Source organism: Neopsephotus bourkii, unplaced genomic scaffold, assembly GCF_033783945.1.
Source record: "Neopsephotus bourkii isolate Nb327-2 ecotype Australia unplaced genomic scaffold, CSIRO-AGI_Nbou_v1 NB_984, whole genome shotgun sequence".
In the NCBI taxonomy this organism is placed as follows: Eukaryota; Metazoa; Chordata; class Aves; order Psittaciformes; family Psittacidae; genus Neopsephotus; species Neopsephotus bourkii.
Window position 1 is genome coordinate 39,008 of NW_026901477.1, and position 12,428 is coordinate 51,435.

At 38.0% G+C, this 12,428-nt stretch overlaps 1 protein-coding gene across 1 annotated transcript in view; it reads left to right on the forward strand.

Annotated features, from left to right (window-relative positions):
* Nucleotides 1-12,428, forward strand: part of LOC133215435 (tyrosine-protein kinase Fer) — a gene marked incomplete at its 5' end in the record, with an annotated part of 102,527 nt that overhangs the window by 38,695 nt on the left and 51,404 nt on the right. Inside the window, 2 exons of the mRNA XM_061359463.1 lie at nucleotides 7,976-8,032; nucleotides 11,260-11,375. Coding sequence (XP_061215447.1) covers nucleotides 7,976-8,032; nucleotides 11,260-11,375 — 173 coding nt within the window. The remainder of the gene's footprint in view (nucleotides 1-7,975; nucleotides 8,033-11,259; nucleotides 11,376-12,428) is intronic.

Here is a 12,428-nt window from a genome sequence, read left to right on the forward strand (position 1 = left end):
GCAGAATTTGCTGCAGATACTGCCTTCATTAGCATGATGGCATCCAGCTTTATTATTTTAATGTGGTCTGAAGTAGCTAGAGTAAATAATGTGACAGCATGAAATAAGTAAATAAAGTGATGATAACATTGAGTTCTTATTTATTCATACTGTGATGGAACCTTATCAGGGTTTCCTCACTCTTCCTGTTTCACAAATCTTGCTTTGCCTTCTGGGTAAGAATCTTGGTTTTGTTTGATGACACTCTGAAACTGAATGTAAGCACAGGTGGCATTTTCTTTTAATCCCCTTTTCTCTCTCCTATTAAAAATGGTAAGATTTTAAAGACAAATGTTTAAGCTGAGGTTCATAAATTCATATCTAATTCCCTAAATGTCTGTTTTAAAGATGCTTAGTATGTAATCACATTAATGCTCATTTTTAATTTGAAAAAGTACCATTTCAGAGTACTTCATGTAAACAGTAAGGGTCTTGAGAGCGTCCCCTATCCTGGATGGGGCTTAGCACCAACAGGATAATCCAACTGACGATTGTTCCTTCCACCCTCAGCTGGGTGAAGGTCTGAGGCAGAGCCAGACCCTGTCCTGTGGGAGCCACTTTTGGCTGAGGCTCTGCTGCTCACCTGAGCCCCAGCTCCTGCTGCCTTGCAGCCTTGTGCCTGCTCATGCACCCCATTCATCAGGCCCTGGCCCTTGGTGCCCAGATTGCTTCTGGACTGAGCCTGGCACTCCGTTGTCGCTATGAACATGCCCACCAGTCATGGGCTGTCTGACTCTGGTTCCCCTCACTGGCCTTCACCCTGAGCCCGACTCACAGGCTGTCCTCCTGGCTTGGCCCCATACCTGCTTTTTCACCAAGGACGTGGCTCATCTGAACTTGGGGCTGTCCACCCAGCCTAACCCTTGCTGGTGGCAGTGGTGTGAGTGAGCCTCAGGGGTCCCCCATGGCTCCAGGGAGCAGCCAGTCCTCACAACACACTGTTGCTCTGCTGCTCAGGAAATCAGGAGGGTGAATAAGCAAGGAAAAGTAACACCATTAAACAAAATAGGTGTGAGGATGTGGCTTCAGAAGAGTGATGCCTTTCCCAGCCAGGAAAGAAAGAGTATCTCTGCCTAGAGTGGTCTCAGTAGGGTTCCTGCTCATCTTTACTTCCCTGTCAAGAGGAAAGTGAAAGTCCACCTTGAGGCGGTTCCTTCCTGTCATTTAGGTATCTTGTAATTTCCACGATATACTTCCACAGAGAATCTCAAACCCCTGCTTTTGCCAAATAGCTCACGTCTGATAAAGGGTTATCTGCCAAGCGGTGCTGGAGCTCTGTCTGAGCGGAGCCACATTGGTTCCTGTGCTTGGCTAAGAAGTTTGGCAGTCATATAATTCACTTTCCCCTTATGGGGAAAACCATAGGACATAAATAAAGTAGAATGTGGTAAAGTCCTGTATTTCTCGATTCCATTTGGAAATAAGATCTATTATTAACATAAAAAACAAGCATCCTCAAGCACTAAATTCTGTAACTGGATTAGTCTGAAGTGCTTTTATATTCTGTGGCCCAATATTAACAATAGAAAAATCTGAACAAGCATGAGTTAAAGAGAGATTTATAGTGGTCTTACAAGAAGGTGGCTAAGCAGGTTTCTTCTGGGAGGAATAGGAGTGCATTAATAGTCTTCGGAGTTCTGTCCTCTCTCATTCAGATTAGTTTATGATTAGATATGGAAACATGGTGGATTTGCTCTGTTTGTAGAAGCAGCTCAATTGAAAAGAAAATTTCTGTGGCTTAAATTGATGGGCACTACAGTGTCTGTTTATCTATACCTACACTAAAGATTATTTTTTATCTTACATTTTTCTGTCACATTTCTAACTTTCAGTATCTTTTGTATGCGTGATTAGTCTGTAGAGTAATTTAACAACCGGAGAAATATTTACTTTTTATTCCCAATCAGAATTGAGCACCTCCAGAAGATCATGAAATTTATGATCTGACAGGAAAAGACTCATGACTTTATTTCTGACTTTTTTTAATGATAAGCTAGTATGCCTCCATCCCTTTGTGTGCTTAAAGGATTTATTTAATTACTGGCAGCTATCAAAAATATTGAATGATGACCTATTCAACTCAGTGCAATTCGAACACAATTAGTGAGGCAACATACTTGTAGAAAGAATCTTTTGTTAGTGTCCACCCTGCAATACTGTTTATTAATTAAAGATAAATCTGAACCAGTGACACTTTGTTTTGAAACAGTATTTAAAGGGATATGTAACACACTGCAAGTTAGAAAATCGGGTTTGTTTCTTGACGGATGAGTTTGGTTTTGGACAAGTGCCAGAATTATACACTGGTATGATGTAGGTGACAACATATCTTCTTTTAGATTCTTTCTTACTATCTGTTTAAGAAACTGCTTTGATACAGTTTGGTGTTGTAGTACTCCACAGGTGCCTGAAGATACTAGATAAAATTGCAATGCGTGCTGCCTTTTTAACTTAATATTTCACTTGAAATGCTTTCTTTAACTTTACTAGTGCTGTGGGACAGAGGGACTAACTGCAGCTTCAGAATTGAATTCAGAAATGGACTTAGGGACCGTAACTGGAAGTGCTTCCTTACCGTCACAGAACACAAAACTCTGTGTTAGGTTTCCATCCTCTGTTTTCACAGCATGAGGAGTCGTGTACCTTAGGAGGAAATTACAGGCTTAGGAGAATATTCAGGCTTAGCTAATGCTAGGGCTTAGGCAATTCTGTCTGCATAGGAGTTACAGTGTGTAATTCCTATGCCTGCAGCACCTGAGTATCTCAGGTGAAGGTACCTCAAGTGAACCATTTTACTTTGCAAATAGAAAAATACAATGCAGTATGAAAGCTGCCATCTTTTTATCCAGAAGCTCAATATTAACACTCAGACAAGGCTATGTAAGATGCAGGGGAAGGAGGATTGTGTTTTGATACTTCCCAGTGGGAAAAAAGAAATAAATACTGTATTCATAGTCTTTAAGACTTTCACTAAATCTGAGAGAGGGAAACCAGGAGGGGGAAGTATGACACAAAAGCTTATGGATGAGGGGAAGGAAATGAGATAGATAGGAAGAAAGAAAGAGGGAAAGGAAAAAGGAAAGGAAAAAGGAAAGAAAGGGAAGGAAGGAAAGGAAAGGAAAAAGGAAGAAAAGGAAAAAGTTCTGGGTTACAGTTTCTGTTCTGTTAATTGTGTCAAAGTATATACCTTCTGCTAATCTCATGGCGGATCATCTGGCAAATACTGCCGGTGTCAGGTTCCATTATAAATGCATAAGTTAAAAGACTAAACAAATGATGAGAGGTGCAATCAAAAAGAGTATAACATGCTAAGGGTTGCATCATTTTCTGGAGCTGTCTGCTTTTGAGGTCTGTGCAGGTGATGTCTGATGAGTACTGAAAGAGCAGTTCTGAAGAGATTCCATCTGGGAGCAGAAATGATCATTGAAGCAGCACCTGCCTCCTTTTCAGTCTGCTGGCTCAGGCGTGTAGCCACAGGAGTGAGACATATGATAAGTCTTTTGAATTTAAGATGTAGTTTATATACCTACAAACTTAATTCAGGATTTCTATTCATAAGAAGATCTCATAAAAAGCAAACTCTCCATTTATGTACCATTGAGGTGAATATTCACCTGCTGATACCTTGTGAAACTGATAATAGCAGGGCTACGTAATTTGCATATACTGATCATTAAAGATTTTTTCTAAACCAACAACAGGAACTTCAGTTACAAAGATGATCAAACTTTGAACAAGCCTTTGATTGTGAAAGCTCTGGCAGAACCATGATAACGTAATGAACGTGTTATACTGGTATAGTAAATGACTGAAAGTTTTCATTAAAAAGTACAGGTAATGATTAATGTACTGATAAAAATAACAAATGATAACAAATCCTTCCACAGATTGCTTGGTTCCAGTTTATGCTGCCATTTGCTTTGATTAGCCCTCTGAAGGGCTATGCATCAGATTTTTTCTCCATAAACAAGCCTTTGAAATGCTATGTTTTTAATATTTTCAAAAAGTCATTCACTGAAGTACTGTATCATTGGAATTAAACAGCAAAAAATCCACTGCATTTTAATTGTATAACTTTTTGCTTTTGCATTTGCATCTGAATGATAAACCCATTATGCTAGTACCTCCAAGTAATCATTTTTGTGAATTTTTTTCTTTACAGCTTTACTTGCAAATTGTTTTCTTAAACTTGCATTTTACTGCTAAAGTGTGCACTTTGATGACACTTGCTATCTGTACTGTAACAACTTCTGGATGAGGCATCCAATCAGAAAATAAAATAAATCTAGAAAATCTTCAGTGAATAGACCATATATGATTTTTAGTAAAATCAAAAGGAGGAGATTAAAGAAATACATTACTTATGATCTGATCAGTGAGGCAATAGTTTTAATCAAGAATCTTGCCTGTAGGAGAAAGATCATTTGATGCTGAAGATCCCATTCAACCCAAACTGTTCTATGAGTCTATGTTGGTAGGGTATTTCCTCACAAGAGGAGTAGGAGTGGCAGAGTATGGATCCCATCACAGCATGGTGGCATGGCATAGAAATTCATGTGATGGGGCTGACAGGAGTTGCATGCTAGAAGTATGGGTGAACAGAGGCATTCAGAAAGTCTCTAGAATGTGGACACTGAGCACAGCTTACAGGAGCAGTGGTCTTTGTGATTATGTGACATTATATGTAAAAAGAAAAAACCCCACAGAAGTCACCATAGTAATGACACCCCACACACATGCTGCTTTTTTTTTTTCTCTGCTGTCAGTCAAAAAATGTGGAGGATACAAATGAGTAGCCACCTTCCCAGCTAGTGCAGCTTAAATCTTCTATACTTGTTTAATTCTTTCAGTTGCCCAGAACATCTCTGGCTTATCTGATGAATAATTTCCTCCTTGCATAAAGAGGGAGCCACCAGTCAGTACAAGCCTTCACCTTCCTTAGGAGTTGACAGCAGAATTCACTGGTTGTGTTGTCCGAGATCCACATACAAGAAAGATACGGACCATTAGAATGCGTCCAGAGGGGCACAAAAAGTTATCAGAGTGGAACACCTCTGCTGTGAAGAGAGGCTAACATAGCTGGGGTTGTTCAGCTTGGAGAAGGAAAAGCTCTGGAGAGACATGCATGCAGCCTTTTAGTATTTAAAGTTGACTTACAACAAAGACGTAGAGACTCTTTTTGCTACGGCCTCTAATGACAGGACAAAGGGCAATTATTTTAAACTGGTAGAGGGTAGATTCAGGTTAAGTACAAGAAAGAAATTATTTATTGTGAGGGTGGTAAGACCCTGGAACAGAATACCCAGATAAGGGGTGCATACCCCATCCTTGGAGGTGTTCAAGATCAAGTTGGGTGGGGCTTTGAGCAACCTTATCTAGAGAAAGGTGTCCCTGCCCATGGCAGGGGTGTTGGTCTAGATTCTCTTTAAAGGTCCCATCTAACACTGACCATTCTAGGATTCAATGGACTATTTACACACAGAAAGTTTTCCTCTGTCTTCAAATTACAGGCTTATTTAGGTTGGACGGGTGTTCTTGAGATTCTGTCCTCCAATCTCCCTGCTCAGGCAGGTTCAGCTACTGTGGGTTTCCCAGTTGTGTTTTGATTGCCTTTTGATTTGAGATGAAGACTCTCAAATCATTCTGGGTAACTTGTTTGGTGTTTGACCACCCTCACAGTAAATTCCTCATGATCAGAATTAATTTCCTGGTTTAAATAATGGGCATTAGTTTGTGCCCATTACGTCTTGCCCTGTTTCTAAGCACCATTCACAGTCTGGCTCCCTTTTCTTCATTCCCTGACATCAGGCATTTACACGCATGTCGTGGTTCAAACCCACCCAGACAGCTTTCACTCACTCTCCCCCCCACTTCTTGCCCTTCCCCTACTCCCGGACGGACAGAGAGGAGAATCGAAAAGAATGCAACTCCCACGGGTTGAGATAAGAACAGTCCAGTAGCTAAGGTATAACACAAATCACTACTGCTACTATCAATAATAGTAATGATAAAGGAAATAACAAGGGAAGAGAAAATAACACCTCACCACCTGCCGACCCATAACTGCCTCCCCCCCCCCCCCAGCCCGACCAAGCACCAACCGATACCTCCTACAATCGTGCCGTCCACATAGCCCTTCCGGATAACTCTCAGTTGCATCCAGGGCATGACATGCTGTGGTATGGAATACCTCTTTGGTCAGTTTGGGTCAGGTGTTCTGTCTCTGCTTCCTCCAAGCTTCCCCTCCTCCCTGGCAGAACATGAGGCTCACAAAGTCCTTGGCCAAACCAAAACATCATTGTTATCAGCTCTGTTCCCAGCCTGAAAGTCAAAACACAGCACTGCACCAGCTACCAAGGAGAAAAATGACTGCTACTGCTAAACCCAGGACAATGCATCGCAAAGATCCTGTTTTGCACGAGGAGGTGCTGTTAATGATTCCAGTAGGAAAAGCACTCAGAGTCTGGAAGATATAAGTTAAAATACTGTCTGTTACAGCTAACACTGTAAGGAGAGAGTAATATAGACAATCTTGCACCCCTTTAGACAGTGGGAGCCCCAGGTGGCATAGCACTGAATGGGCCACTAGTCCACATGCAGCATGCTGATCAATCCGCGCCTGTAGTAGAGATTCTCACATTTTGGTTATTCGAGCTATAAGAGGATCTTCTTACAAGGAAGCAACTCTGTTCATTATTTGTACTGGTAAAAAGAAAGGACATCTTGGAACACTTGTAGATAAAGGGCCGTGCTGGTGCTATGGTTGCTAGTACACAGCGGGAGCTGCTTGTGGGCACCATTGCAGAGAAGTGGTGGAGTTCCTCCTGCAGACAAGGGAGCTGTGCAGGAGAGCACAGGCCTGGGCTCACTCCAGTTAGCTGCTGTGTAGATCGCTAACACTGTGATGTACATCCTGTCTTCTGGTCAGGGTTATATAGTGATCCTGTATATGAACCTGTATATGATCCTATATATGAACCTTCTTCTGGACCACTCCATGGTCCAGAAAACCTGGTAATCTGATGTATTAAGTGTAATTCAAAGCCAGATGTTTGGCTAGGTTTTGTGTGAGTTTTAATGAGAAATGATTTAATAAGTTGGCATACACTTGTTTAGATATTTGCCTTTTTTGTTAGTAAGAAGGAATGTTTAGAGCCTTACTGCCAACGTGAGGAGCGGTAATACTGTTTGTGAGGTGATAAGTAGATGAGGTGCTAACAGAGAAATAAAATGGGAAAACAGTAAATATGGGTAAGACTTCAAATATCATACATTTTAGCTAAGTATTTATTAAATATGTGTAGGAAGACATTTGTAATTGTTTTTTATATGTCTTCAGGCTGTTGCAGAGTATTTGTACTGTTGCTCATCAGCACTCGACAAATACTTTAACTGGCATTTGTTACGTTGTCTTTTCAAGTAGTTGCCTGTGGTATTTCAAACTACCACAGAAGAGACACAAATATGTCTTCTTAATATGTAGAAAAATCTGTTCTTCTTCAAGTGCATTGAGAAGAAAAATGGTGGTTTTTTTATTCTACCATTTCATGTTACATTTCATGTTATATTTCATATACTAAAATGAAGTTTTATCTCATTTTGACTCAGGTATCTTACCTGATTTAGACTTGTTAAAAACAGGTGCTAGGTATGATTTCCAAGGCTTGTATGAAAATTTGCATAGTGTTCTATCTGCATACATAACTGTCTTGTTGTAGGCTTAATCTTCTGATAGAAATTTTCTATGTGGTATATTTCAATATTTTATTGTATAGCAAACCTTCTAAAACGTTATATAACAGTTTAGATTTAAAACTTCCTGGTATGTTTTTGATTGAGCAGTCTGAATACAATGCTTCTATTAGTGAAATGTATCTTATAGAAAATCATACATACTTGCACAGACTGAAAATTCTTCTTTACTTTTTTTCTATAGGATAAGAAATGGGTTCTCAATCATGAAGATGTCACATTGGGAGAATTACTCGGTAAAGTAAGTAATCAAGGGAGCTAAATAACACTTAAATATGTTAATCATTGAGCTATTTCCTGTTTTGCTATATCTTTTAAATTACTGTGGTACATGATTTTGGTATAAATACTTTTACTTTAATAGAAAAGACAGCATTGCACTTTATATAAATGTAAGTCACATTTACTGGTAAAAGATAGAATGTGTATGCTGAAAGTATTTAACTGGCGTACATATTTTTCTATTTTGGAAGGCCTTTAAGCTAACTACATTTCTATAAAGTGCAATGTGACTGTTTTACTTTTTGTAGTCTTACAAAAATGTTGCAAAATTTAAAAATTGCAGAAAATATATGCTTAGGTATTTATGAAATTTCTGGGGTTATGTATAAAATTTTATATGACATTAAATCAAAATTTGTTAAGACAGATATTCTGTATTTTGTATGATTTATTGCATGTTAGGTAACTTCACTTTCATTTATGTATAAAATTAATAATTGTATAATGTAGTTTATATCACAAATTCTGCTTCAGAGCTCCAAGTCTTTAAAATCAGGTAAGCCACATAACTCAAATTTTTAACGTCTTTGCACCTGCAAAGACGGTCCAAGTGTCACACCGGACACAATGTTACAAAGGATTTCCCTAAAACTGAAAAATAAGCTTAAATGAAGAGATAAATGAAAGCAGTAATTACTGCCTTACTTTGATACACACTAAAAGAATTGATAACTATTCACAAAATGGGGGAGCTAAATACTATCAGAAAGTTCTGTTACCCAGGACAAAATCTCTTTGGCAGCATTAAATTAAGATGCTTCAGGCATTAAAAAAGCTTTGTCTTGCTAAAAAATAAATATGGATTAGTCTTGATGAGTAAAGACAGTTAAAGTAATCTGAAAATTTAGTAAACTGAATTTACATGTGCACTGCATATTTTTAGCACAAAGCATTTTTAACATTCAATAAAGACCCCTCAGTGCTTAAAAGTGATTATAGAAGGGTATGTTTTTTAAAAAATACAGAAAAGGATCCAAACTGTCTCGGAATACAGTATGGAATATTGTGTCCAGTTCTGGGCCCCTCAGTTTAAGAAGGACAGGGACCTGCTGGAGAGAGTCCAGCGCAGGGCAACTAAGATGATTAAGGGAGTGGAGCATCTCCCTTATGAGGAAAGACTGAGGGAGCTGGGTCTCTATAGTTTGGAGAAGAGGAGATTGAGGGGTGACCTTATTAGTGTATATAAATATATAAAGGGGGAGTGTCACGAGGATGGAGCCAGGCTCTTCTCAGTGGCAAACAATGAAAGGACAAGGGGTAATGGGTACAAATTGGAGCACAAGAGGTTCCACTTAAACCTGAGAAGAAACTTCTTCTCAGTGAGGGTGATGGAACACTGGAACAGGCTGCCCAGGGAGGTTGTGGAATCTCCTTCTTTGGAGACATTCAAAACCCGCCTGGACACGTTCCTGTGTAACCTTATCTAGGTGTTCCTGCTCTGGCAGGGGGATTGGACTAGATGATCTTTTGAGGTCCCTTCCAATCTCTAACATACTGTGATACTGTGATAAATCTGTTATGCCTCCATCTGTAGAAAGAGTCAAACTTGGAAAAGGTAAGAATGCCAGGACCATCAGCATCTGTATGATAAAAGTTGAACTACAGCCATTCACCATGGAAGTGAGAAATCTGAGGGTCTTTAAAGTCTTGTGTGGCCTGGAAAACATTAGGAGGAAAATCATGAAAGCTTAATGTCTGAGAGGACTCAAGCTTCAGAAAACATGAAGATTTTCCTTCACATTAGGAGTTAATGGTCTGTTTATTTGCTCAGTATTAATTCTTTCTTACCTCACAAAATGAAAATTGTGTGAAAGAAACGTGCTATATTAAAAAAAAAGTATCTATAATAATAATTAAATATTTTGAATAAAGTAAAAAAAAAAAAACCCAAGCAACGTTTTCAATACTTAAGCAGTCCTTGCTGTGTACATCTTCGTTTATCCTACGTTATACTAAATAGTACTGGAAACGTGTGTTTAGGCCTAAATTTCTTCCCTTGTTACTAGCAGTACATTACTATTTTCCATTCATGAGTTTTTCTGTCTTCTTGCTTTGGCAATACCATATTCAAATGCATGATGTAATGAAATCTTCATCACTCAGGAAAGAAAGAAAAATATTTCCAACAGAGCTTTGCTGTTTTTTTAAGTTACTTGCAGCCCCAGATACCAGGACACAGAGTAGAATACATGTGGAAATTTATCAGATGCCTAATTTAAATTAAGTTGTACTAGCTCTTTGGGAAATGCAACACTTTAATAAAAGTATGAGGTGTTTATCTGTGAGAGGTTTTTTTTCTTCTGGATTTTTTTCATTGATAGCAGTGTTTTGTCATATACCCCACAATTTCCTTCTTTGTTCCATTTGTGTCCTAATTAATTTTCCTTTTATTTTTATTTAAGTAAATATTACTTCTGTTAGAGATTATTCTATTATCTGTATTACTTCAGTTTTCTTCTATGAAAGAAACCCAACAACCAAAACCCAAACCAAAAAATTTACCCTTGGGGTATGTTGTTGAAAACCTGAAAATGGTTATGAAAGGAGCTACTAAGTCCTGTCCAAATATATAGAGCAGCACTGAGCTTAGGTTTAAAAAAAAAAAAGTGAATCATGTAACTTTCTCAGGGCAGATAAACAAGATACTTTTGAAGTGGCTTTAAGTTATTCAGTGGTGTCAGTTTTCTTATTTTGCATTTTTTTATTTCCTGTATATGTGAGAATGTATACATTATTATGATATATTTTGTCTTAGTTTCAGAGATCATCTTGTGGGTCACTTATAGACTGCAAGTTGGAAATTGTTTATAAAATACACTAGTGTGGAAATGAAAGAGTGCAGGAGTAAGAATAAGAAAAAACTGCACTATTATCAATGTCTGTTTAGAAGATAGCAAGAGGTTTTATGGGCAAATTGTAATTATACAATTAATGGTTTTTTTCTCTTTTGCCACCAAGGTCAAAGTAGAGCTCATACACTGTGCCCATATAATAGATATCTGTCCATATAACTATGTCTGTGTGAATTGTATTGTGTTAGGAACAAATACTGGAAGAAAACCTCATTTGGCTTCATAAACACATTTCAAAGCTCTCTACGAGTTACGTTGTCGTTCTGCATTATTTTTGTGGAGCTCTTTGAAGATTTTCTTTATTTAGAAGATTTTTTTTTTTTCCTGATTTCAGGGTAATTTTGGTGAGGTGTATAAGGGAACATTAAAAGATAAAACTCCTGTTGCTGTAAAAACTTGTAAAGAAGATCTTCCTCAGGAACTGAAAATAAAATTCCTGTCAGAAGCCAGGTAGGTTCTCTAAATTTAATTGAAATGTATACTTGTTGTCGGGTGGGGTTTTTTTTCAAGTTTTATTACTAGATGAATTTACAAAATCTGACCTTCATAAAAAATCAAAGAAGCAGTAGTCAAAATTTTCCTTCCTTTCCCCTCAGTATATTCTAGAACTGTTTTCCTTGTAACTAAAGATACGCATTTTAGTATGTGAATGCACTAGCATCTGCACTTGCTGAAGTTACCTCTTTGGCAAAGCAAGCTATGCCTATAAAACACAATTATGTTGTTTTAAGTGCTTCCATTTGGAACTTCTGCGATGTATCATGAGCACATTTAATAAGATTATACCAGTCATAAATCCTACTTTACATGTGTGACTAGTAGAGCTGATCAGATGTGGCGAGGTTACTGAATAGATTCCATATAGTAATTTTCTTTGTAAGAAGAGTTCATTCCAGTAGAGATATTTTATGTTGTGTCAGGCAGCGTGTGATTGCATACTCATTTTTCAAATAATATTCATGCCATAATATGCTAAGTATTCTGAATGTAGCCTGATGTAGATAGGTAAGTTCTGAGACCTCACAATAAAGGGGTATGTTGAGATAATTTCACAATTATTTAAATCAACTTTTTCACTTTCACGCTGAAGCTTAGTATGTTTTCATTTTTACTTCCAAGCTAGTAGGATCAATATGGAAAAGTACAAGATACAATGTACATTTAGAGAATGAAGATCAGCCACTGTATCTGTTGAATAACTTTAAATAGCTCAGAAGTTTGCAAGTGCCACTTGTTAAACAGCCTGCCACTAATGGAGTAGTGTTAGTCCAAAATAAAATGAAATGTATTGTTTTTCACTAGACATGTATGCGCCAGGTACGTTAGCATTTTACTCGAGAACCCAGAAATAAAAGAGGGAAAAAGATGTGTTTTAAGTCAACAAATAGTAGAAAAAACAAAGTTACTGGGTCTCTATAGAATTTTTCCTTGCCCTTCATTTCACTTATAAACCATAGCATGCTGGTTTAGGCTGCAAATGTTATTAATAAAGTATTGCTTGAG